Genomic DNA, 27219 nt, shown 5'->3' with positions numbered 1-27219 from the left:
AATTATTCCCATTGATTTTTGCTTAAATGATTTTGCCTAAACAGTTTCCTTAGTCCGAGTTAGCGTAAACTATTTTCAAACCTGTACAAGAAGGTCTGTTCCATACCGTACCAGATTCTTTTAATTTGGCTTTTAGAAATTAATAAGTTTAAAATATCCCTCTGTGTTCAGCCCCCACTGAGCATTGGAGTAAAGCGGTCTGTGATTGTTCTGTTGGTTTCTTCTGCTCTGTTTGGATTTGGTCTGTCACCTTAGTCTACAATTAAAAACAGCTTACAACAGAAAATCACTGACCTTGTTTGTAGCTAAAGACCTTTTTCTACCTTCCAGAAAACAGGCACAACAAAAATATATTTAGACTATGGATATTCAAGGTGCGGAATTTAATGGGAGAGACATTCACAGTCAACCATACTGGATTTCTCATTATTTCAGCTTGGTGACTTTATTGATAGCTTAAAAAAAAACACATGGAAACAGAATCTATTTTCTTACAATTAGGCATTACCCTTATCTTTCCTTGCTCGTGTAAAGTTAAAAATCACAGACTTACATGTTCATAGCCCTTCAGGAAATAACAGATAAAGGTACAGAACTTGGAGTGCCGAGGAGTTTGGTTCTGCAGGATGATGGTCTTGGAGGGTCTCACGAGGTTAAAAACAGTTTAAAGGGCAGGAAAGGCAGGAATTGCTTCAGGTAAGTCACAGGCACAGCTTTGTGCCCTTGGCAGCCCAGGCACCGCACTGCGGCTCCCACGTTCTCCATCCCTGGTACCCTGGTGGTGCAGGGCCTGATGTCCTTCGGAGGTCCCCAGGCTGAGCCCGCCATCTCCCTTTCGTTCAGTTTCCAGTAATGCATGAATTCTTCGGAGATAACTGGTACTTTGCCTCCTGATTAATTCAGTTCTTGTTTTCTTTTGAACACCAATCCGTAAATACAGATAGGTGGAAATGACAACAGGCAAACAAATTTGTTTCGAACTGTAAAGAGGGGCTAACATCCCCATGTTTAAAGCAATCCATTTGTCGTCATTTGCAACAAACAGGATCGCCGGTTAGGTCCGAGTCTCTCATTGCTCTGGCCCACTAAAATTTGGGAAAAAAAGTTGTAGAAGAGGTGCAGAAAGGGAAGGGAATTGGGAAATTTTGGTATGTGAATGTTTAGTGGCTTCTTCTTTCCCTTGTTTGTTTTTTGTCTTCTTTGGCAGCCTTTTTTTTTTTTTTTCTCCCGTCAAAGAAAGCAGAAGCTAATAGGGATTGCACCATGTTCCTCCCCACTCCCTAGCCGTGTTTCCGCCCCGGGCTTGCCCTGGGATCAAATCCCAGCACAGTGATCTCATTCATACCGTTACCTTTCATTTCTGGACCCAACCTGAGGCTTGGATCAGCTTAAGTTTCCTCCTGGCACGGTGAAGTAATGTGGTGGGGCGGGGTGAGGGGCTGTTGTGAAGCTATGTGACATATACAGGCTTGTATCGCGGGGTGCGCCTTGGGGGCATACGGGAGTAAGTTGTTTTTAACCGGTCTGTTGGTAGTCGTGAGAGGGCGAAAATACCTCTTTTACAGGTTTGAGAAGTACAAGTGAGGGCAGCCGGCAAGGCCTTGAGATTTGGGGCTTGTTTCGCGTATTGCTGTGGGGAAGCGATGGGGAGGGGGGTTGTGTGAAAAGCACCCAGCTGCGGTGTGGGGCAGAGCGTGCCCTCGGTTAGTGGAAGCGTAGGGAGGAGGCGTCCCCCGGCCCTCGCTGCGGGAGGGGTCAGCAGCCCCAAGGCGAGGTGAGGAGCGGGCAGGCGCTGCCCGGCCCCTCCAAGCGGCCGCGCTCCCGGCCAGGTCAGGCCCCGGGCGGTGCTTTCTGTTTGCCAGCCCTCTGCCTCGCTCTCCCCTCTCCCCGCTACAAAACCAGGAGGTTCGTTCGTTGTGTGACTCAGAGAGAGCTATCTCATAATTACTTACGAATTTGCTTTCTTTAGGAAGAAATATATACATACTGTTCTTTTTTATATCATTTAAATCCAAACATGCAGCTGATTATAGGCTCTTAAACTAGCTTGGAGTATCTTTATAAAAACCAATAAATTCTGAATCGCATTACATTACATGTTATAAAGTACGTTTTCCAGAAGTATTTCTGTGAAAACTGCTGTTTTCTGAAATATACATTGTTTGGCTGGCAAATGAGCAAGCTGGATGTGGTGAACGGAAGGGGGAAGGGAAGGGAAGTTTACATACAGATTTGAGCCTGGATGGAAGTTACTCTACAATTTTTAGAAATGAAAATATCCATGTAGGGACCTAAAGGAATCCTGTGGGCTGATGGTGCAGTTTGTGTTGAATGCGTGCACTGGTGCCTTTATGGCATACGGAAGATATTTCACTGTGGCTTCAATGCTTATTATAGTCGCAGTATTTTGATTACCATCTGTAGTCTCTATTGGCTTCTGATAGAGCAGCGAAGATTTTATATTTTGAGAGTTGTGCTCGCTGTGTTATATCACACTGACTACTATTTCCCGTGTCTGAAATTGCCAAGCCGTACAACTTCAGTCTTATTCCTGAACCGTTGCTTTCATACGCTGCAGAAAATATTGAGTCTCCCGATTATACAAATGTCTACTGTTGGGTAATATTGACAAATACACTGAATAACATTTTTGACATAACATTCTGTTCCCACACAGATAATTTGGATGTAATTGAATGGGTTGATCAAGAGTCTGGGCTAAAAATACTTCATTTTCTCACCCACCGAGGGAAAGCAAGCGCTCGTTCAAAAGGCAGTTCTGCCGAGCGGGGCCATGGAGCAGGGGCCGGCTCGCACCGCTCCTCACCGACCTCCGAAGACAAGGCCCGGGGCTGCCCGGGGCACGGATCCCTCGCTCTGTAACCTCCTGGTCGCGGCCGTGCCGTGTCCAGGCGAGGAGCGGAGCTGTGTGCCTGCGGCCTGGGGAACGGCTGTGCTGCGGCACGCAACCGCAGCCCTCCGGCTCTGGCCAGGGCGCCTGCCGGCTTCACACGAGCACCGAGCCACGCTGAGGGCAAAATCCTACAGAAACAGTCAGAGGGGGGACTCGTGAGGATCTCTTCTCTTCAGCTTTGCCTTATTTTAATGGCCTCCCGGGCACAAGACTGCACTGTGAGGGGTTCGGAAGCGGTACGGCTCTGCTGCAGACTAGGGGAGAAGAAGGAGAACTGGAAAGGAGGGAAGGGCCGAGCGGTGGGCCCGCCGTGAGGGGCCGTGGGGCCTCGTCCCGGCCCGCCGCCCCTCGGCCCTCGTGCTGGGGAGCGACGGGGCTCGCTCCCCTGCCTGCCGCCCGTCCCCGGGCACGGGCCGAGCCGCATTGTACCTTTCCAGCCTTTGAAAACCGCCTGTGCCTATTTTTATTTGTCGAGCTGGGGCTGGGCTGGCCCCGTTCCAGATGTGTCTCACAAGATTTGGTGCTGATGAGCTATTTATAGAGCTGTGGTTCCATTGTCATGGCAACCGTGCTAGAGGCCAAGGCGGCTGGGAGCTATTTCTGGACTTGTGCTGTAATGTAAAACTGATTGGGAAAGTTAGTGCATCCTCTAAGCCAGACTAACTTTAGACAGGCAAAGAGGAAAAAAAAAAAAGACAACTACGATTGCTTTAAATAGATTTTCCTTTTCTCCTACCTTTTCCCCATTTGCGCTTTTCGGTCGCCAGCGATTTTGGAAGGCAGGCTTTGCGTTCGCCGGGGTTTCTCTGAAACTCATTCATGCCTCGCGGCCTCCGGGAGCCCTACGCTGCTTTAATGAGGCAGCTTGGGAAGCTGGGCGCGTAACCGGCCTTGTTTTTAGGGCAAGGTTTGTATTTCGTGGCAACGCGAAACTACGGGGCTTTGCTGCTCGGTCGGTTGGGTGCGTTTAGGGGTTTTTGCAATAGTTGCACTTCTTTATCCCCCCTAGTTTTAATATTCTATATTTTATGTGTGCTTCATGTTCTCCACACCATATAAGGAACTGTAACCTTGATTACCACAAGATGATTCCAAATATATGGAGTCATACTTTTCAGCTTTCTCATTATTTGCTTCAAAATGAGAGCCATGGTGCCCCTCCGCCTCCAAGCGGCTGGAATGCGGCAGGTTCAGGCGCTGCGCTGGGCTGGGGCCACGTGAATGCTCTCCACTAGTCCATTCGGAGCTTCACCTCTTCGTTAAACCCCTTCTGTGTGCCTTGCGACTTCAGTAAGGAAGTCCCAATAACCGGTTGACCTGAAGCTGGAAATAAAAAATACTTGCAACTTCTTGGGAAACTTTTCTGAAGAGTTGCCTTTGGGCTTGTATCTGCTGGAGCCTTGCACCACAAATCAGAGTCCATTTGCAATATAAATCTGGTTTAGAATGGTGTCCTTATGTCTGAGAGCTGCCACACAGAATTTCATTACGAGAACAACATATCGGAGATATTTTTACATGCGATAACAGTGCTCTTGCAGTTATACCAGTCGTGTTTGTTACAGTACTGGCTGTATGTGCCTGTCTCGAAAGGCTGTGATTTCTTAATTTTCTTTGGGAAGTGGTTAAAGTAATTGCAAAAGTTTTGATGGAGTTTTTTTTTTTTCTTCCCCTTATCTAGTTTTCCTTAGGGGAAAAAAGAGCTGTGCCTTTCTGAACGTTTTAAATTACCCAGGAACGCGTTCGTGGCATGTCTTCCACCAGCACCTAAACAGCAAACGTTGCAGCTTTGCAGATCATAGCAAATACTAGTGTAGCTTTAAAACCAAGCAAAGTCTATTAATGCCCCAATATTAATTTTAACTGCGTTTTGAGGAAAAACCTGACAAGTTTGGTTTCATGTAATGTCCATGTTTGCAGGATACCGTAAATACTAGCAGATCAAATGTTTGCTTGTTTTGTTTACATCGTTCCTGCAACTCTACCTGCTTTTCTGCTTCTCTTACAAAATAAATCAGCTGAAATGTAGAAGAAATCTTTATGACCAGTTTAAGAAATAGGACTTTTCTCCCTTAATACCCTGCTTGCTCCCAGGAGTGGCAGGAACAGACAGAACTGAGGGGCAGTCGAGGTGGCCGTGCACACTTGCAAAGGAAAATAAACCCGCTGCCCTGGGCTTGCGGGCAGCGCGTTGGTCTGCATGGGCAGCCATGGGTTTGACGCTGTAGCAGACCTGACTTTTCAGGGTTTGGAAAATGCCTCTGTATTATTACTTTTTTTTTTTTTTTTTAACTGTGTTCAAGTTACAGTACATACATCACGTATTTCTCGGCTTGAATACCCTTTTAAAGAGAGTATTATATCTTTGTACTAATCCTGTGACTCTGGCTTCTACATGGACAAAACAGCTGAAGAAAGACTTTATCAAATAGTTAACTATTTAGCTCTTAGAAAGCCTTTCCTGAATAGCATGAAGGATTACGGCAAAGACTAAAAAGGGAGTGAAGTAGAACTAAAGCACGATCTGTTCAGAGAAATTAAAAGCGCATTATTATTTATGAACACTATTAATGTTAAATTGTATTAAATTTTAGTTTAAAAACTCCCTTGGAGAGCTTGGAGTCATTTTTGTAGTCCCTGACAGGGTATTAATAAATAATAAAAATTTCTGGGCATTTGCACAGTTTACTCTTTAGGAAGATCAGCAAACAAATATTAATTTCAGACACAGAAACATGAATTGTGAAGACTGCTTTAAAGTTGATCGGGGTAGATACAAGTGTGGTTAATTCTTAGTAATATCTTGATAAAAACACATGACTCAGAGGAAATGAAAATTCCATTTCCACTGACTCGAGGGACTCTGGGCAATTAACGTACTCCTCATGTGCCTCGATTTTTTTCCCTACCTTTAAAACAAGGTTAATAAAAGGTGTGTATTTCAGGATGTGGTGGCAGAGACAGGAAATGCAGTGTGAATGGAGGCAGGCAGGACTTGTGAGCATGATTTACTGTCTGTAAAATACCTCGAGGCTTTCAGAGGCAAGAAACTTCACAAAGTTCCCGTACTAGTGTTGAAGGAGCTGAGTTACAAACAAATGTTGTATTTAGTTGGGACTGAATTTTTGAATTCTTGATGTGCAGCATCTTACCAATGCTGAAGATGAGATCTTAGTATGTCATAAGAGAGAGACATTTTGTATACAAATTCAGGTTATGACTTGACAGAAAAAAAAAGCTAATGGGAATAGAGCTTTTCAAACGCAGGTAAGCTGTCAGTTTGAAGAGCCCTTTGCAGTGTTACTGTAGATTGAAAACAAAAGCTTGTCTTGATAGAGTAGTTTTTTTTTCTTGCCTGTCAACCATTTCGTCAAATCACAAAGACTAAAATTTCAAGTTACTGTTTATTGAAAAGACAGTCAGGAAATGCTTAAGGAAAAGCAGCCCGATTTCCCCTCCCCGTTTTTCCCCAAATGGTGAAGTTGTGCTGTTTGTTGAGGTGGAGGCTTTAATGTGTTGCATATCTTTAAGTGGAGACAGCAGTTGTTAGCCTTGCAGCAGCATTGCTCGTTCAGTAAATTCCCCCCAAAGAGGAATAAAGCAAAACCAGAGCAGTTATTTCTTTATGACAGAAGAACTCCAGAACTAATCAGAAATTTGCATACATCTCGATGTGAAAATTGAGACATGATTTTGGCATAATAGGCTTGCTAAAAAACTGGGAAAGAATTGGGGTTACGTGTATGATTTAAGTTGTGGGGGAGCTAAAGAAAGCTTCTGTGTGTCTGCATGAAATCTGCTTTCTAAGTGCACCCCTTGCTGTTAAAGAAACTGGATTCTTCTCAAAGATGTGTTTAAAACATTTCACATGCATTTTTCCTTCCCCAAGCTGAGGAAAGGAATCCAAGAATAAAGTGCGTTTTTTTTATTTCAGATCGTTTAAATTTTTTATTAATACCTTGCATTTTAATATCCTAGGGACACAGCTGCTGCTGTCCTGGAGATGCTTCTTCCCCAGCATTGCTGATTGCAAATGACCTAAAATCTTTTATTTATTTTTTTAATGTGTCATAGCAACATAGCAGTATTTTTTTTTTAATAAATAATACAGGCAAAAGTGCCTTATACCGAGTGACAGTATTTTGCAGAGCAATAGCTGTTATTTAGTCATGTCCAGAATTTGGCCCTAAGTGAGAATTGGCAGCAATGCTGAATGGATGATTTGCTTTCTGGAAAATAGCTTTCCCATATAATCTCTGGGAAAATTTTACAGAAGAAAAAAAAAAATGACTTTGTAACTTAGTGCAAAACTTACTCTGTCTAAAATTTGGGTTCGTGGTTTGAGAGTTTTATTTGAAATATTTCACCAGTCTTTTTTTTTTTTCCGTCTCCCCGTGAAGTTCATTGCTGCCATAGCAGATGGGCATATCTCCAACAGACTTAGAACAATCTAACAGCAGTGAGTTCAGCACACAAGCTAGTACTGAAATGGCCTCACTTATGTTTTGGGTAGAGTATAACAAGAACTAAAAATAAAAATTAATGATGGTGAATTTGTTTTCATTTTGAATTAAGCTTTGTTCTCACCTCACTTGATTATTAGTTCCATTTACTGGATAAATTATTTGGTCTGGACGAACAATGACACAGACTTCTCTGAACATAGTGTATTGAACTTTTCTGAACTCTCATGTTCCTGCTATTGCTCCTTATTTTAGACCGCATTTATTTTGAAGTTGTTCAATTGAAAGAACGATACGTGGTTTTTTTAAATGGTTGTGCGAAAGATCAAACTGTTTTTCATATCTTTAGCCCATTCTAAAGTTGACAGAGCAGACTTTTATGAAAAGGGATGTATGCACAGGAGGAAATCCTCATTTAACATGCTTTGCTCCATTTTCCTTAAAATGCCACTGGAAGCAGCGTAGGTTTTCTGGTTACTATCACACAGTGAAAGACTTTCTTCTTGAACTCATATTGTTACGAGTATCAGATGTTAGTGAACGTTGGAACTTATCTGGGGGGGAAGAAGAAATGTTTATTCCATTTGAACTTGTTTTACCTGGCATGAATGTTGCTATTGGAATTCATCTCAAGTACAGTACTGCTGCTCCTATGTGGCTGATGTTTTTCAAGGAAATCATAGGCCTAAAAATAGTCTGCATAAACAACAGTAAGAGGTTTGTACTTTCAGTTCCAGGTTGTAGCAATATCTTGTTGTTATTTTCTAATTGTCAGTTTCCAAAATCCATTAAGCTGATTAGCAGTGTGTTTTAAAAAAAAAAAAAAAAAAAAAAAAGCCTTTTGTGGAACCTTGCGTGAAATGTTATGCTCAGATACTAAATTCAGTACAGAAAGGCTGGGACATCGTAGTATTCACTTCAAAATCTTTACGAACGTGTTATGTTCTGAAAATTTTTCAAGCATCCTCCAACTTGTGAAATCACCATGTGATTCTGAGACTGGTGTTAAGAGAGCCCTTTATAATGTGCAAGCATTTGTGCTAGTTGGAATTCATGATTGTCATCCCTATTTAACATCCCCTGTGTACGGAACAAAAAGCTTTCCTTCTTTTCCTAAGGGTTAAAAAGAAGAGGGTATTATTTAACAGCTTGGAAGAGATGAGGAAAAACTCCAGCTTGTAAATTGCAGTACATATTTGGTGATCAGTTTTACCTGTCTGTGTCCACATCATCTTTCATGACAGAAATTGAACTTTACATCTTACTTTTTTAATAGTATGTTTGTTAAGATACATTTTGATGTGTTTTAAATTCAGCAATTCCGACTAAACAAAAGTTATTTTTCATTTGTCTCTGAAACAAGAAGGTGATCTAGTTCCTGGCAAAAATGCCTTTACCCTGAAGCCACTGTTAAAACATTCAATTGTTTTTCCCCTTCCCCTGCACTGCATCTTGTGTATTAGAGAGTCGTTTGCAAGTAGGGGCTGAAACAGAGGGCTAAGACCCTGTCTGATTTTAATGGCATTTTGGTTTCTGATCTGTGAAACTGGGACTTTGCTACCTTTTTCCCCCTTTAAATCATTGTGCATGACCATAGTTAGTGCAGTTTCAGCGTCCCTTTCTATGAATAGGAATCAGAAGGGAAAATTCATCTTTTCACTGTGATTTCTGCTTCGTGAGGAAAAGAATTCATGCACAGGAGTCTAAAAGGAAACTTAATCAGTCTTAAAACCAATATATTTTAATCATTAATGTTACCAGTAGAGTTAACTGTAGAAGCATTTTGAGGACTCCTACTAGTACAAAAATAAAAGGTGTCAGGGTCCTGTGTAACCCTGATGCATATGTGATATTAGACAAGGTGGTCGGAGTGATTATAGCGTAACATCTGTGTTCTGAAACTTGGTTTTCTGTGTCTTTGAGTCTTACAGTAACAGCACAGTAAAACAAATTGGTTCCTTGAGATTTTTGCCCTTTGAGTTAAAGTGAAAGATAATTAGGTTACAGCAAGTTGGCAAAAACGTTTTAAAGACTCCAAGATAGCTTCTTTAACTAATGCCTAATGAATTTGAATAAAATAAACATTTTTATACCTACTTTATAACTGTGCCTACTAGGACTACTTCTTCAGAAAGTAAATTGAAAAGCTTTTCCAACAGGTGACAACAAAATCAGTGTTCCCTTACACTTAACTGAACTTGAAATGAAATCAGTTTAGGGATTTAATTTATTAAAAGACATAGTGACGATACATTTATTTGTAAAAATATTCATCTTACTTTCTGGAATATTACATGTAGGCTGTTTATTTGAGTCATTGTTTTACGGTTAGCAGGAGCAGACTGTGCTGTACGGTTTCTGTAATATCACCCAAGTTAAACTACATGCGTGTTTGCTGCCGGAGGGAGCGGAGTGGGAGGGGGCTGGAATGAGATGAGCAGACTTGCTGAATAAAACTTGGGAATTTGGCCCTCTGCTGGGTGCTGCTAGGAGATGCACAATTTAAATGCTAGCACACATATGTTCAGCAATTTACATGTATTCAACACTTCGTGAATCTGAATGCATTAAAACTTACCAACTGTTACTTGGGAGCTGTCAGTTAATTAAGTACCAGAAAGTTTGTCTAATTTGAGAATGACAAGTTGTTATTTTTTTTTCCTAGTTTTCTAGACAAGATTGACATAGTCAAACAAAATGAGTATACACCGTCTGACCAGGTAGGTAAAACTTATTAAAAATTACACAACTTACCTGCACGCTCTGTCTCTGTATCTCTAATTATCCAATTGCTATTTGTGGCACTAATGTAGGTATTACCATGCACTGAACAAATATAATATTCCAGTAAAAATTACTTTGTCATTTGGATTGTGGTCGTGCTCATGCGTATACGTGTACTGTGAAATGAAAATCTGTCTAGATATAAGACGTTATACTTCTGCAACACAAAAATTCAGATATTTGAATAAGTAATTTCTAATGTTCTGCCCTCCGTGTTGAATAAGTGCTATGTGCTTCCTTCGATGCAAAGTTGGTTGGTATCTTCTCAGCCCCACTGGCTCCTTCTGTGTGCCAGATTTCCAGAAAAGCAGGAAGACACATTATTCACAATTAAAAATAATGGTGTATTCCTTTTCATATGTGCTTCCTGATAAATAGAAGGACTGGCAACATAAATAGCAAGAGAGTTTGCCAGGTACGAGTATGTCAATACATCTTTTTCTGCAGGATAGATTCTTCTTAGGAATGGTACATCTTGTAATTAAGACAATTTCAAATAAGACAAACTTTCTTTACAAATTAGACTCATTTTCTAATTAGGACCACTGAGCCAACAGTAAATACTGTATGTTCAAAACTAGCAGATTATCCTATTTTTACCACTTGCTAGAAGGACCCAGATGGCATTTTAGTGAGACCATGTGCAGGTCTGGCCTTGTGGCTGGACTGCAGACTCTAGGGTTATATTTCAAGGAGCAGAAATGTCCATTTGATGTACAGTGGAAAGGGCACATTTTGCAAGATCCTGTTTACCTTCAGGGAAGATCAGCTTTTTGAGTTACTAAATAACATACTTGAAAATAGGCTTTCCTGAATGCAGATAGAAATCTGAGTTTTAATTCTTTCTTAGTGTTATCTAGCTCTTACTTGCAGAAAGCATGGTAAATCTAAGCATGCTCCATATTCTTACTCATGTAGAACTTGGTAAATTTCACCTCACAATGAAATGACTCCACAGGCTTTAATAGAAAAGGGATATTGTAAAAATGGCCTTGTTAGAAGTTTTTATTTTGTATCAGAATAGGAATTGTAGTCTTCATTTTGTTCCGGAGAATTTGAGGATCTTCTTTAAGACCAAGTCTCTAGTCCAAAATCATGCGCATATTCCTAACTTTCTGCCCCATAAAAGAAATGCAACTAAGCATATAGTGTACTCTTGTAGGATAAATAACCAAAGACGATGTTAATATCCCAAAATTTAGCAGACAATATCGATGAGGAAAATTACTTAACTACTTACCTAAATAAAACAATCCTACTTTTACTTTTGTAAGTAACAGAAAGAACAACACCTTATGGTCCTTCTCTTGGGCCACTGACAGCATTCTATCTCCACACAAACTTTTGGTAAAACAGGCCCACGTGGATTATCCTCTGGGGTATTACGTGTTTGTCCTAAAAACTATTGAGTGTAATATTCGTAATAATACTGTAGTAATATTTGAATTGTTTCCTTTTTTTTTCCTTGAGAAGAGTAGGGTTTTGTTTTGTTTTTTTCTGTCACACTTGTATTGACTTCTAGGGATGCAGAGCTCCTGAGAACCCAGTTTTCCAAGCTTGTTTCTGTATATGGAGCATTAGAGTTTTCAAATTATTTCAAACACACGGACCAAGTTAGAACAATGTTTAAATGTATACATCTTTCAATATGAGTATTTAAAATACCCAGTCAACAATAATACAGTATCAGACAACTGATGTTAAAATGTAGCCACTTAGTTTAATGATTGAACAGTGTTGTATAACCTTTGGATTTTCTGTGGATTGGGCTTTCCCTGGCCAGTTTGGTTCTTATATAGTAGGAACATACCTTGTAGCGTGCATGTAAATTTTTTTTGCAGTCTGTTCCATTTGTATGATCTTGTCTATGTTCTGCAAATGTTACAATTTAGCTGCAATTTAGATCTCCTGGGAAGAACACCAAAACTTCAAGTCCTAAATTACAAAACCTTTAATTCAATTCAAAGTGGTATTTGGTAGTAAGTTACAGTTGGACTGTGACTTGAACCTGAAGCCTATGCAAAGTAGGTTCTGCAGGCAGATGTTACTTACCTGCATATGGCTGTTGCTGCTTTGCAGTAGACACTAATAAATTCCAATACAGTTGTTTTTTAACAGTTCTGTAGCTCTTACAAGCATTTTGATTTTTTGTAGCCCTCAAGTTATTGTTTTTGTCTTTACAGGACATATGAAATTTTATCTTTGAAAAAACTCGTTCTTATAAGATCTAAGTGGTTGAGTTTGTAGTTCTGTTAGGGGGAGAAAAAGAAATAAAAAGGAAAAGCCTGAGACTTCAACGCTCCTTTCAATAGCCAAGCACTGAGTAGCTGGGGGGAGAGACCTGTCTTCTGGGGTTGGGAATTGGTTGGCAGTTGCTTAAAGGTCCTATTGTGTGCCACAGTCCCACTGAATTCAGTGAAGGCAGATCTCCAGTGATGATTCTGCACTGTTCTGAGCTCTTGCATTTGCTGTGAGTGGCCTTTAAATGTTTCCTTCTCTTCCAAGCTTGGCACTTGCAACTTGCTTGTGAGAATATATGTGCTTTTCAAGTTGAGCACACATATATTTGTGTGCACGTTTTCAAGATTAGAAGCTTAAATACAGCTTGATGGTGCTCTTTTCTCTGTTTTTGTAGCACACTCAGCACTAAGTAAAAGGTTTTTCTTGCTGTTGCTGGATATATGAAGAATTATAAAGTATGTGCTGAATCAGTGACTTTTCCTTTATGCTATAGGATCTTCTCAGATGCAGAGTTTTGACATCAGGAATTTTTGAAACCAAATTTCAGGTGGACAAAGTAAATTTTCAGTAAGTATATCCTCCTTTTTTATCTCCTTTTTTTTCTCTTCTTAATACAGTATAGACAAGAATGAGGCTAAATTGGAGGAAAGAATACCATGTAATCCTTGAGACTATTTTTGTATTTCTCAAGTTTATGCTTAATTGAAAGCAAGTGTTTTCTGATCTTTGAATTTAGTAGACGTATTTTAAAAAGAAATTCAAATTGGCATGCAATTTTCTGCTTTCATTTTAGATGACAAAGAACAAAATATTTTTAATGTTTTTACTAATGCCTTTTCTATTTGATTCAGTGCTGTCTTATATAGTGAAATATTTTACCAAAAGTTTTGTACAATACCTAATAGCAGAAAATATATGCTCTCTTTATTGTCCCAGTTTAGAAAGATAGTTTGACCTGTGATACTTCTTTCAGCAAATGACTTGTTGCAGGACCTTTTTTTTTTATGTTGTCTCAATTTGTAAGGGTGAAAATGAATTTGCAATGTGCATGCACCAGAATTTCTTACTCTTTATTTGTAGGTGTTGGTGGGAGCAAACAGTTGTGTTTTGTAATGAAAGCCCTGCTTGCATATGTCAGTGGACTGTTACCTGTTAAGGTTCTCAGAATCCTCGATTTCTTTTAGCTTCTAGGACATGGAAGTCCTAAAATTTCTTACGTGTTCTGTTTGCATTTGGGTGGGGGGAAGTATTGTGACTCGTTTTATGCTTTTTTTTCTTAGTATGTTTGATGTTGGAGGACAACGAGATGAACGCCGAAAATGGATCCAGTGTTTTAATGGTATGATTAGAATTTGTTTTATAAAACAGTTATATACAAAATCTTCATGTGCAGTCTTAGATTATCACCTTGTGAAAGCCATCATCTTTTCCACGTAGCTTGGTAAGGAATTCTCTAAACAGTCACACTGGATGGAATTTTTCTTGTCATGTAAACTTCCCTAACTATGGTCTGTAGGGAGAATGTGGGTGGAAAGGTATTAAAGCTTGGTAACTTTACCATTTGTTGATCTTCTTCAGCTTCCCTCCCTTCATTTAAGTAGTTCTTTTGTTGGAGTGTTTGTGCGTTGTCAGCCGAGTGAGACGGAGATTCTGCCTTCAAAGTGAAGGTTTACATGTGTTCGTGCATATATAACAAGTACAATTACAATATAATTAACGTAGGTATAAAATCAGAATGTCATAGTATTGTGCATAATTGCATCCCCATTGTTAGGTCATGGGTGCTTCTTTCCAAATCAGAACCAACACTCTCATGTTGTAAGAGGTTGTAGGGAAAATTTGTCTTTTTAGACACCATGTAGCACATGGGAAGCAAAACACTAGAGTATTGTGTAGTGTAGCCCCAAAATAACCCTTGTGAAAAAATTATGATGAAGTTTACAAATCTGCACCTTTGTAGGGAGCCATGCATGTTTAGTCATTTCTTGAAAAACAGACATAAGGGGAAGGTCCTTGCTGAAAACATAAATAAATACCCTCAGTTAAATAACCTGCTAGTTTCCTTAGAATGCTAACACAGCACCAAACTAGAAATGGGTAAGACCTGAAATCTGCGCAAGTATTCTGTGAGCTCCAGGGTCTGAAGAGTGATGTTCCAGTCTGTTTATTTTAGATGATTATATTCTTTACTCCCGTACAGTTTAAATTAGATAGCTTTGTATGTATCTTAAAGTGTTGCTTGTATTTCACTCTGCATCTCTGCTTAGATTTGAAAACTTTCTACATATAAGTTTTCTTACAGTTAAGAGTTGGTGAAAAATATTTTCTTATTTTTCTCTGTTGTTTGGACAAAATATTTATGAAGCTATGCAAAAGTCTGTCTTTTTCTAGACAAGTTATAATGAGATCCTACAGCAGAGATAAGGTAGAAGGCATCTTAGAACTCATTTCGCTGCAGTTGCTGTCAGAGTACCATCTGAACCCTCTCAATATATGTGGAACTACCGTGCAATATTTTCGTCTGTGCTATTTATAACAGACTTGTTTGGTTTTTACCTCTGCTCCTTCCTTTTCCTGTTACCTCACGATCTGACTCATCTCTTCTGCTGTTGATGTCTGAGGCAGATGAGCTTGGAAGTCAGCATAAGAGGTCTGGAGCAGCACAGCCACACAGAAATCAGAATTCTGTTATCCTATGAATATGTCCCAAGACAGAGATCAGAGCCTTTGAGTACACTATACAATGAACCATGAATGTATAGCAACCTACTACTCTTCTTACTACTGTTCACACAGATCAAAAGTGCTGTTGTCCTGGGGTGCAGCCCCACTGGCCTCCGTGTCCTTTCCTGATTGCTCTGAATTGCTGTCTAAATTTCTGTACAGTTTTTTGAGTCTTCTTTAAATTATCTGCTTTCTTCAGTTCTTCTCTCTTATTTCTGTTCCTTTCCTTTCTATAGTTTCTTTCATTGTTTCAGGTTCTGGTCTGTGGCCTGACTCTTTCCTATCACTAATGGTTTTTTTTCAGTACTTAGAAAGTGTAGTCGATAGCTTTCCAGCCTGGTCTCTTAATAAAGCTGAAAGTTCAGCAGCTTTGGCTGGCCTGTAGATTTCTTGAATGTTTCTTCTGAAGTTTGGTATTAACAGACGGATATTTCTTGCTTTAGATGTGACTGCTATCATATTTGTGGTGGCCAGCAGTAGCTACAACATGGTTATACGAGAGGACAATCAGACCAATCGGCTTCAAGAAGCACTAAACCTCTTCAAGAGTATCTGGAACAACAGGTCTGTGAATTGAGGTTTCGTTGTTAATATCACATAAATCAGTAATCCAAGTGAAGACTTGTTACAGAGTAGCCTACATTATTTGCTTCTCCTCACCATCCAAGCTAGTCTTTGATCACAGCTGTGTACTTTTTTCATTAATGGCTCATACACTCATCTAGCTGAAGAACAGTCTGGAGAGTTACAAATTGGTAGCTGCCCTATAGAGGGTGAAGTAATTAAAGCAGTGGTAACCACTTTTTAATTTATTACTATAAGCTAACCTATTTGTTGTAGTTGGATTAACAGTAGAAAGTGGGCAAATTTAATTGCCCACATTAGAACCGTGTATACCAAACTCGGGGTGTGTACACCCTGAAATACACCACTGGATTAAGGTGTAAAAGAGAAACCTTTCACAATTATTATAGTGTGTCATATGAGTATGTTGTCTCCAGAACTAGATTATGTGTTAGTTTTGATGGTTTGTTTGTTTTAATAAATGATCCTAGCTATGCCATCTCAGAGTATCTGGCTTCAATTTTCTATAGGTGGCTACGGACCATTTCAGTAATTCTTTTCCTGAATAAACAAGATTTGCTAGCAGAGAAAGTTTTGGCAGGGAAATCTAAAATTGAAGACTACTTTCCAGAATTTGCTCGCTACACTACACCAGATGATGGTAAGATTAAGTTTTATCAGCAATTTATCATTTTGTTATTAATCACATTTTTTATGTTTTTGGTATTTTCAGCTAAGACTTGAAAACTCCAAGTATAAATAGTCCTCATTGTTTCTCAGCCAGCCAGTAATGTTAGTTTTAGAATGTGAGAGAATGGCACAAAGCTACACCAGGGAAGGTTCCGGACATTAGGAAAAATCTCTTTACTGTGAGGTTGGTCGACACTGGAATAGGCTTCCTTGAGAGGTGGTTGATGCCCCATGCATGACAGTGTTTGAGAGGCATTTGGATAATGCCCTCAGTAATACTTTATAACTTTAGGTTAGCCCCGAACTGATCAGGTAATCGGACTAGATGATCTTTGCAGGTCCCTTTTGAACTATTTCCCCTAACCATTCAATTCCATTTTAGGTATTAATAATGTGACAGTCCTTTTATGCATGCAATATATTAATGCCAAAATTCCATTTCTTTGCTGGTAGACTACAATACGGCTTATACTAATACTACTGGAGAGATGCTCTAGTAATCTTTAATGCATACCAACAGAACCAACTTTGACCCTCATGTCAGAGGTAGTTGCCACAAGTCAACAAACTGATCCTTTTTTTAAATAGAAAGCCTATAATGAAGGGTCTTCCTCACAGTACTGCGCAAATAAGTACATCTATACATGAATGGACCAGTAATAAATATAGTATATTCATCTGTCATTTACAATTTATCTGTAACATCACTAGTACTGTTCCTAAGCTATTGCTGTGTGAGACGCAGTAGTCACAAGAGTGGACTCGTCTTTGTCGTATTTACAGTCATTTTTCTTACCTGACAAATGTCTGATACTATGGACACTGTAATTCTCCTTTGTTCCACTGTAACCTTGCTGTTTTAAATATGTTGTGCTTTGTTTTATCTTATAGTCAGTTTTGCAAAATACGTTTCTATCACATATGAGCAGAAAACAGAGCAAGTTATGAATTTTAGGTGCTGTTGGCAAAAACATCTGTTTTAATGAGATGCTTATTTTATTATTAATCAGCAATACCAGAGCCTGGTGAGGATCCCAGAGTTACAAGGGCCAAGTATTTTATTAGAGATGAGTTTCTTGTAAGTATTTTCTTTCCTTCAGTATTTCTTATGTGATTCTTCTCAAATATAAGCTTTTAGGTACTTTTTAATATTGCAAAATGCTGCTATGTCTTGTGTAATTTATATTTAATGTCTGCACTGCGTAAAACAGGTTTAAGAGCTTTACCACTGTTTGTTAGCTGCTCTTCAAATAAGTTTGTTGACACAGTATGTAATTAAATAGCAAAAGCATTGGTGAGAATTAAGGAACTTCAAATGAAGAATAATGAGTGAAACCTTGCTGCTGTTAATGGGACCAGGCTTTTATTCCATATATCGTTTCTAAAGACAAAGACTAATGAAAATATGCATCATCTGCAAAATATTAATGTTCTTTTCTTGTTATCTTTTCCATTACTAGTCAGCTAAAGCCACACTAGACAGAGGATTTTTAAAGTATTATTAAATTTAGTTGTAATGGTGAGCATGGCAATGAAGTTACTGACTCGTTTTAAATTGGAACAAAACAAAATTTGAAGAGAGGCTTTTTATAAGTGTAAAACAGGGCTAGAAAGCTTGTACAATGAGGCAAAATCCCACTTTCTATACAGACAAAATTCACTAAGGGTTGTGTGGCTAAATTCACCAAATGTGCATATAAGTAATAGAACTTCCATGAGCTCCATTTCCACTGTGGAATTCCCCAGAACTCAGTGACCTTCTCACCATGTAATTCCGATCATTTTAAATTCCATGTTTTAGCTGAGACAGTCAGAAATTGTGGACATTTTGCCACTTAGTTACACCTTTTGAAAGCTCAGCTTACACGTTCCTATCTTAACCTTCATTCATCTGAGGTCTGGGAACACGTTTTTAGTTTTCCCCAGCCTTATTGTAACCCAGTATCTCTCTATTACTTTTAACAGAGAATCAGCACAGCAAGTGGAGATGGAAGGCACTATTGCTATCCTCACTTCACGTGTGCAGTGGATACAGAGAACATCCGGAGGGTTTTCAATGACTGTCGGGACATTATTCAGCGCATGCACCTTCGCCAATACGAGTTGTTGTGATGGAGAGCACTTTTTTCTGTGTTTTGGACTCCTTATTCCTTATTAAAAAAGAAAGAAACACCCTTGCCCACGAAGGGTGGAAGAGAACTGTTTGAATCTCCCATTGATTTGCACCCCTCAACTTTTTCTCCTTGCTGGACAATAGCAGCACTTCTAAGCTTGCTTCTGTACCCCTCGGACAGTTTGAGATGGTCCCTAACACTTAAAAGGCCATTTCCATGAGGACTCCCTAACACTGTTATTAACGAAAAAAGAAAGAAAAAAAAAGAAATAAAAACTAATTAATTAAAAGTCCTGAATGTGGAGCACCTGAAAGAATTGGGGATTAAAATCTAAAGCATAAAACAAAAATTGGGGAGAGAAAACTAGGTAATTTAGCACTGTTGTGGGCATAATCATATAACCCGTGATCTCCACTTTGTATCATTCACTGCATCAGACAAAGAAGGTGCCAAGTCACAGACCAAGTTTGAAGACACACTTGAGTTTGGTTCTCTGACTGTAATGTGGCTTTGAACGGAAATACTGACAATTCTACAACAGACCTAGACAGTGCAAAAACCAACTGCTACCTTTCAGAAGGGTATTTTTAAATCCAGTCTTGGTGGTCTTAAGACAGCCATGGACATCTATGAATTGAACTGCATATGGCCTGTGATTGCAGAAAGAGTTAACCACACACTGTTTTCAGTTTGTCCACTGATGATCCCGTCTGCTATAAAAATCATTATCTGGACTGTAGTCCTCACAGTCTTTCCCTTCTTTTTCTTCTTCCCTCCCCTCATTTTTTATTTTACTGCTGGATTATTATTCTTGTACAGACTGTAAAATGTATTATTTTGTACAACTTTATTGAAAAAAAAATAACTTGTAGAAGATCTTTGTGCCTTGATTATGGCTGTACCTGTACAATGAGCTAAGATGTAAGTATGTTTGATTGCGCTGTACAGCTTTGTCAACCCTATCTGCAGCATTAGCTCAAGGTAGGGAAAATTTATCTGTAGTTTAGTTTTTCTGGTTTATAAAAGAAGGAAAAATACTGTTTAGTAAAAAAAAGAAAAAAAAAGGAAAAAAAAAGAAAAAAAGGAGAAAAAAAAAGAAAAAAGTACAAATTGTGCAAACTTAACCACTTTAAAAGTGAGGTCTTCAACAAGTGACCAGATGTTGCAGCATCATGCTTTTAATTTTAGCTTTAATTCATTTAAATCTCTATCCAAATGCAAAACATGGCTTGTTTCTACATAAACCAAATTTTGCTACAAATTATAAATGTTAGTCTTTGGTCATTCATAGTCCTTTTTGCTGAAGACAAAACCAGAACAATAACAAACACATAGGGCATCATGCAGGTCTGGTGACCATCTCTAGACTGGGCCAAATACCCCACCAACCTCCACTTACACTGCGTGGGCATGATACTACCAGAATGACAAGGTGTGCACTGCCCTTGGATTTGGCCACTGAATTCCAGTTTCAAATGACATTTTTATTTCTCTTTTAATAAAGAGATACTTTAGAACCTTTTTGTTTTATATTAACTATATAAGTAGCTTAAAGTGAAGATGTGTGGATTTTTCTTAAACTTGAATAATTTATGCAAATTATATGCTTAGAACAACATGTGGTACAGTAAAAAGAAAAAGAGCAAAAATCACTGTAGCAATAAGAGAGCATGTAATTTTAGTAACTACTACACTGCTTTATATTTTATACCTAGGTGTTTTATGTCTCTGTGAGTGTGTTACTTTTTCATGTGTCTAAACCTACGTGTACAATTTGTACAGAGTCAGAAATTACAACTGTAATAACACATCTAGAACAGTGTTAGCCTATATTACTCAAGCATCCCTGTTTCCTCTTCATTTACACCCCTAAACTGATCTGGATCTTAATGCAGTGACTTTAAAAGGAAAACAAACAAACAAACAAACAAAAATACTTGTCTCTTTGCCTTTCACAGTAGCTTCCCTCCATCCAAGATCCTATGTTAAGTTTCTTTTTTGGGAAAAGGTCCAGTTTAAATTAAAATTAGGGTGTGGTCAGTGGTGTCTGTGCAGCTAGATTTGCTTCAGGTATCAGATGCCTTTAATACTAAGAACTGAAACTGTTCAGGATTGTGAGTTTTCATTGCTTTTGTGGCTAAACTTTTAAATGAAAATAAATCACCTTGTCCATTTTCAGATATATAAAGAGCAGTCAGGGACTTGATGGAGTTAATGTCCCAATCTCTCTCAATTCAACATTAGTAGTGATCTTTCAGAAGACACTAAATTTTCTAAAAAATTCAGCTGCAGTTGATACTCATTTTTGAAGAAGGATCTTTCCTGTTCACACGTTTAGGAAGTTGCCACCTAAACTTCATAGAACTGTGGGAGAGAATGACCGAAAATGGCCCTCTTTGATTTAAGAATGTATCCAGTGCCTGTAGGCTAAGGGCTGGTGTTTCCTATGGGTAAAAATGGGGGACACTTAGTGGAAAGGAAATTCATTGTGAGCCTTAATTTCAGTTACAGGAGCCAAAATCTTTAATTGAGTGCCAACCCTTATTTTCTTAAGCCTAGGAGGAGATGGTGTAAACACCAAATTTATAAATGGGGAAAACCTGTAGTGGTGTAAGGAATGTAATCTCTCATTGAGAGAAACAAAGCATCTCCATTAAAAAATAAAAAAAAAAAAAATCAGCTTCTTCCTCTAATAATGAGAAGGGTACATAATAACAATGAGCTATATAAGAAAGTAACAGTTTAAGAAACCTTCCTATAAAGCTTTATATGAACAGAAATGCTTAGGGGACTTTTTTTCCTTTCTTAAGTGAGGATAAAGGCAATTGTTTTGAATATGGTTGAGTTGCACAAGTATGGAGTGTGTGTGTGTCTTAATGTCTCAGTATTGCCTTTGTTAGTCTCTTTATTAGTCCATGCAGTTTGGTGGCCTGGTAAATGCAAGTCTTATTTTTAACAGCTTTTTTTTTTTTTTTAATACAAAAAACATAAAGCTTTAATGCTTGCTATTTAATAATTTACTGTGTTTTCTTATGTCTTTCTAATTTAGTTGCCATAATTTGCAGTTAATTGAACCATTCCAACCTAATGCTTACCCATATTTCCTAGTTTTGTTTTATTTATTTATTTGAACTTCTTTTTTTCATGATTGAGGACTTTCACTTCTGTCTCATTCATCTGTTTGGAAACTTCTGACCTTACAGCCAAAACTTTGCTCATTCTACTCAGTATTCATCGTGATGCTGAAGTGTAAGATACCTGCAAATGTAAACACTACCACTTTATTAATAAAAAGCAAATACAGTGTTTTAGGGCACATTTGCATCACTATAGTTGAGGTTGTGTCAGTATTTCCATTATAAACCCATAGCGGGTCTATATCTTGGCACTAAATTGCCCTAAGCTATTATCTTTGCCATACAAGGCTTCTGCTCAAGCATGATTTGGTGGGTTGGTTTTTAAACAGTTTCCAACACAAACTCTTGTTTCTGTTTTAAGTTATACAACTGTTTTGTTGGATGGGGGTTGGTTTAAAAAAAAAAAAAAAAACTGGTTCAAGATTGTTTTTGGCACTTCTGTAACTCAGAAATGGTTTTGATTTAAAAACATAACCTTTGGCAAGCCAGTAACCTACAATATGGTCTGATCACTTTGGGTATTTTGTAAAAATAATAATAAATCGTAGAGATGTTGTGGTTTCAAAATCAGCTACTGTGCATTTGCAGTAACTTATTTCAACCCAAGAACTTTTAGCAATTTGTACATCAGTACACATTCAGCAACCAGTGTGATGGAGCAGATTAGTGATATCTCCTAAAGTTTGTTTTTTTTTAATAATGTAGAGAGATAAATTGACTATAGACTAAAAAAAGGTTCAGCTGCTTCCAAAAATATTAAAAACTGCTCTCTTAGAGGCTGAAATGGGAGCTCTGAAGTTGTTAGGAGCAGACTTTGATGCAAAAGCATGAAGGCATGCTGGATCAGTTGTCAGAGATAGGAGCCCTAAGGGCTTATCTTCATTTGTCTAAAAACTATTTTGAATCATGGCATTGAGGATAGGATTTACCCTAGAGTATTGTCATTAGCTTTAGAGGAACTGAAGCTATGTCTGTTCCAGTAATCCAAAAAAATCCACATAATTGATACCTGCAACATAATTTACCAGTAAATCTGTGCATAGAATATTGATGTTCATCACTTTAAAATCTGAGCACCTTGTAATTAGTTGTGGCACAATATTCCTGTAGAAAAAGTAGGCTATTTTGTGTTATATCCTATTTTCAAATGTGAAAAATGATGTACCAGGAAAAACAAAAGGTCTAAATATGATTACACAGGACATGGACCACAGCTATGGAGGCAGAACCCATGTCATCTGAGCACTGGGCCAGTGCCTTAGCGATAATACTGTTGGTGATCGGTGCTATGCAAATGTCTAGGACGGATGACGTTGCAACAAGTTACAAAATGATGTAACGTATTCTGGAAGAGACTAAGTTCTCTTCTTTTCCCCAGCTGTATCTAATATGCTATGTGTGTCTAACAATGCTGGCACTTAAAACAGCTCTTCCATGGTGGTCGATGATAAAATTCCTACTAACTGTAGAGTAGGATCAGGGCCATAGATCGCTATCAGTGGAAATCTTGCTCAGGAACAGATCCTCATCCCTAAAAACATGTTCAGTTTGTATAACAGTAAAAATATTTACAAGCAAACATCTGTTTGCAGTCCAAAAACAAAACTGTACCGTTCTTCCTCAGCTGGACGTTTTTGAATATTCATCCACTGGGAAAAAGTCTTTCTAACAATCTTTGAAGTGTTTTTGTAAATAAAATAAGCTACAAAGGGGATTTCTGAACCTCTGCCGATGAAAGCCATGAAAAATCTGAAAAATCTCCTCTCTGCTGACTGACAAGATAGAAATTCCAGGAGTGAACCAATTTTAATCCTCAACAAGTTTAAATACTGGAAGTGGACGTCTCTCGGCTACTAGGTAGATAAAGTGCTCCAGAGTATTTTACTGTATTGCAGAGATTGCTAAAATGTCAGCCATGAGTGCTGGCTTCATAACTACTTGTTTTCAGTCCTGATTCTCATGTTATTAAAAGTTAAAGCTGCTTTTTACTCTGTCTACTTTTAATGTACTGAGCTGAGCAAAATGGGTACAGTTTAAAGCACAATTCTTCTGGAAACACCAACTCGGGGAGGAGCTGGCGAGGCCCTCATCTCTTGCTGCATAAATCGTATAAAAATAATAAGATTTTTTCTAGCTCCTGGGTTCTACAAACGTAGCATGGTTCTGTGGAAAAAATAGGGAGTTCTTCTCTAGGTAAAAAACAAAAACAAGTGCTTGCTGATACCTATGCAATAAGGGTAACAGATCAAGTACGTAACATAACTTTTTTTAAAGAAAACATTAAAATAGAATCTACTTTTTTTCCATTTTTTTTTCACCAAGGAAATCTGCCCCAAAAACCTTTGATTTAATGACAGGAAAAAATAAAGCCTTTAAATGTAGTCCCAAATCCAGAGAGAATCAAGTTTTGAAGGAGAAGATGCCAACCCTAGGGGTTTTATGTAGCATAACAAGCTTTCAGAGGCCGGGGTACCAGAGACAAATGTAAACAAATTCAGAATTAAAATGTTAATGCATCTCTTCACTTTAATTTATGCACTTGTTTTATTAAATGAAAGCATAACACCTTTGTACGAAATAAACTAATTCTCCAATCTGGATAAAGAATGGGCTTAGGACTGAAGTAGTAATCATGGGAGTTCTCTCAGTTCTGTTGTTGTGTTATGCAAACTAAGTAATGTTTTTAGGCTGTGGATTTTATACGAATTATAGATAGTGAATAATAGCGTTCCTATTTATAGTTTTCCTGTATTTGATATGAATTTGGAATTACCATTTTTACAACAAAAATGCTAGAGTGCCAGTAGAGATCAGGCATTGAAAAGAACTGTATAAGGGCTATGAATCACATCATCAGGCTTGTGAAGGAAGGCTACATGGAAAGGGGTTCCATTCTGGTTAATTTCCAGTACATTATCAGTTTTCTGTTGGCAGTATCAGAAGAGCTTCCATAAAAAGGCAAATGGAGGGGTAGGGTGATAAAACCAAATAGATGTCCGTGTAAGACTTCAAAGTATTAATGAAAAGTGTTTTAAACTTGCGTTAACCCTAGATCCGGAGGAGACAGCATCTCTTTCCTGAAGTGTGTGTGTGGTGATTCATATGTGTCTCTGCATTTTTAATTTTCGATCACTTTTTACTTGAAGGCACAACATCCAAACTGAAGTAATGGATTTGATGAAGGTTTTGGTGCTAACCTTGAGTTCTGTTTCCCACAGGGCAAGCTGTGCTGGGTTACAATGGTTCATCTGTGTAAGGAGTCCAGATGCCCAGTGCTGCTGCAGGCAATGGCTGTTGTTAACCTATTTGTGATTTAAAACAGGAGCCTACAACTTATGGTTCTGCCCAACATCATGGTCCAAAGACTGCTACCTTTCAATTAAGCGACTCTACTGTCCCTGTCTCCTCACGCCGTCTACTCTTTGTAATATATATGGTTGATAAGCAAGAATAGAGCAGCTGTAAAGAAAAAAAAAAAAAGTTATGAGACAACCTCATTGTAAGTACAAAGGAACTAGGGAAAGCTAGATAAACAAGGCTCCTAAATTCATCACCTTGGACATTTAAAATATTTATTTGGGAAATTATTCATTTCCCAGGTACAAGTGACCAAGTTCAGGATCTTTATACAAATTTTCAAGGTCAGAAAATGTATTTATTTAAAAGGCCAGGATGTCCCCAACTAAGGAACTACAAAAAAATACAGAACAGGCAGAAGTGAAGTGTAAGTTTAGTGTTTCCAATGATCAGTATGCAATTAAACTGTAGAACTTGCTTTAAAACAAGAAAATGTTTCCACTATAAGGTTATGTTAAGAAGTACTCAAAGCATTGCAAGGCTATGCTCTTAATCAACCCACAGTATATAAATAAGCCTTGCTTTGTCTCTGAATACTTCTCAGTTACATAGAAATGTGTCAAGCATTCAATGGCTGGAATAACGCTGCTACCAGGAATTGTAAATGTCAAGGTACTAAAAAAAAAATAATGTTCTGCTTGAAAAGAAATCTTTAGCCAAAACTCATTAGCCTAATTTGATGCTGCTGTACTTTCCTACTGAATTTGAAAGTTATTACGTGATCTCTAGTTGAATGTATTGTCTGATTTGCAAAAGGCTAACAATTACAAAATACAAAAAACATGGATAAAAAGCAGACAGTTTTTGCTGGAGGTCACCTTTTCCATTTGGAATGTCTTTTTGTTCCAGGAAGGAACCAAATGATCACCTGTGTCATATTTAGCACTGCTTTAGGTAGGAAATCTTGAAACAAAGCTGTTAGCAATTTGCTCAAAAATCAAGCAACGGAATTTGATAGCTGGGAAATAAATAGTTTTCCACAGTCTCTAGATGTGGCTCTTTTTCACCCACATCTACTGCCCAGGTTGCCTTCAGAGCTTCTTCAAGGCATGCTGCAGAGTGTCCTAGGCTGGCCTTTACAGAACAGTTATTTGGCTCAAATATGCTGACTGCCTCATCAAAATCTCATTAGTTGGGAACTGTGACTCGAGAACGTTTTACATACAAACTATAGTCAAATATGTATTCAGTGAGAAATTTGTTACCTGCATTTGCTAGATAATAAAACCTTTCAGGAACACTCAGGTAAGTCTAAATGCTTTTATTATACGCAGTGGTGAACAATTCACTGAAACTGAAAAACACAAATGCATATGGGAGAACACAGTTAAAACCAAGAGGACAACCAATATTATTTCCATTCAAAGTTGTAAAAGTTTAGTTTGCAAAATCGGTTTCTGATACACTTGTTTTTCCAGCAGTTTAATTGATACCTTGAAATTTGTTTCTGTTCTGACTTTGCTTCTTGTTTATTGGCCTGCGGTGGGGAATGCCTGAACATTGCACTTCTTCTGCAAAGGGCCATTCTGCTGATGTCTGGCCCTCATACAAGTCCCTAGTTTTCTCCTCTAGGAAAGCTGAAAGTAAATGCTTTGAGTATTGTTCATTCTTTATACTAAAATTATAACAATATTAACAATAAGTTTCTGTTACTGCAATCAAAACAGATGCAAGTATATAAAGACAACACAACTTCTGGTTTTGAAAGTCAGACACTGAAATTATTAGTAGCATTAATATCTAATACCACTATGTCTCTCAGTGGTATGAAATCCTTTTCCAAAGGATTTTTCAATTGGCTTCCAGCCTCAGCCTGTCACTTCACTCCCAGTTATTTCCTCATAAAAAATGATCAATGCTTTCATAAGCATTAAAAAGTTACCTTACTGTCCTCTTGGCTGCAGAAAATCAAGGAATCATCCAGCATAGGTAGAGAGCCCATCTGTTGTGCCTCTACTTCAATCCATGCCTTTTGTTCTGAAAAAGTCTCTTTTCCATCCCGTTGACAGAATACAAAGAACATTATCATGGGCTCACAAAAATGTTGAAGAAGTGTTCCAAAAAGAGTCGTTTCACCACTGCAAGGCAGTGTACAACAGCACAACTCATGCTGCGCTGCAGTATGAGTTACAGCTCTAGTGGTGTATACTTTCTGTACTGAAATTTAAAGTGTAGTAAGCCCTTCACTTAGCAGTATTGGTATTAGTGGCCACACTTGAACAAGGACTACA

The 27219-nt window shown here is 38.3% G+C and overlaps 1 protein-coding gene across 5 annotated transcripts in view; it reads left to right on the top strand.

The window, feature by feature from the left end:
• The window catches only part of GNAS (GNAS complex locus), a 151140-nt gene extending 129314 nt beyond the window's left edge, over positions 1–21826 (top strand). For 2 of the 5 annotated variants that reach the window (XM_035547997.2, XM_035547999.2), the window contains exons 6-12: positions 10043–10097; positions 12896–12969; positions 13683–13741; positions 15570–15690; positions 16221–16351; positions 17391–17458; positions 18346–21826. In XM_035547997.2, coding sequence (XP_035403890.1) covers positions 10043–10097; positions 12896–12969; positions 13683–13741; positions 15570–15690; positions 16221–16351; positions 17391–17458; positions 18346–18492 — 655 coding nt within the window. In that variant the 3' untranslated portion in view covers positions 18493–21826. Of the gene's footprint in view, positions 1–1340; positions 1409–2949; positions 3151–3681; positions 3822–10042; positions 10098–12895; positions 12970–13682; positions 13742–15569; positions 15691–16220; positions 16352–17390; positions 17459–18345 lie in introns of those variants that run through there. The other 3 variants (XM_035548001.2, XM_035548003.2, XM_035548002.2) reach the window with 3 other exon arrangements.
• Positions 21827–27219: the final 5393 nt, after the last annotated feature.

The sequence above is a fragment of the Cygnus atratus genome, chromosome 16 (genome assembly GCF_013377495.2).
Source record: "Cygnus atratus isolate AKBS03 ecotype Queensland, Australia chromosome 16, CAtr_DNAZoo_HiC_assembly, whole genome shotgun sequence".
Lineage (NCBI taxonomy): Eukaryota > Metazoa > Chordata > Aves > Anseriformes > Anatidae > Cygnus > Cygnus atratus.
Note: the sequence above shows the minus strand (reverse complement) of the source record. Positions and strands in the feature narration are given on the sequence as shown.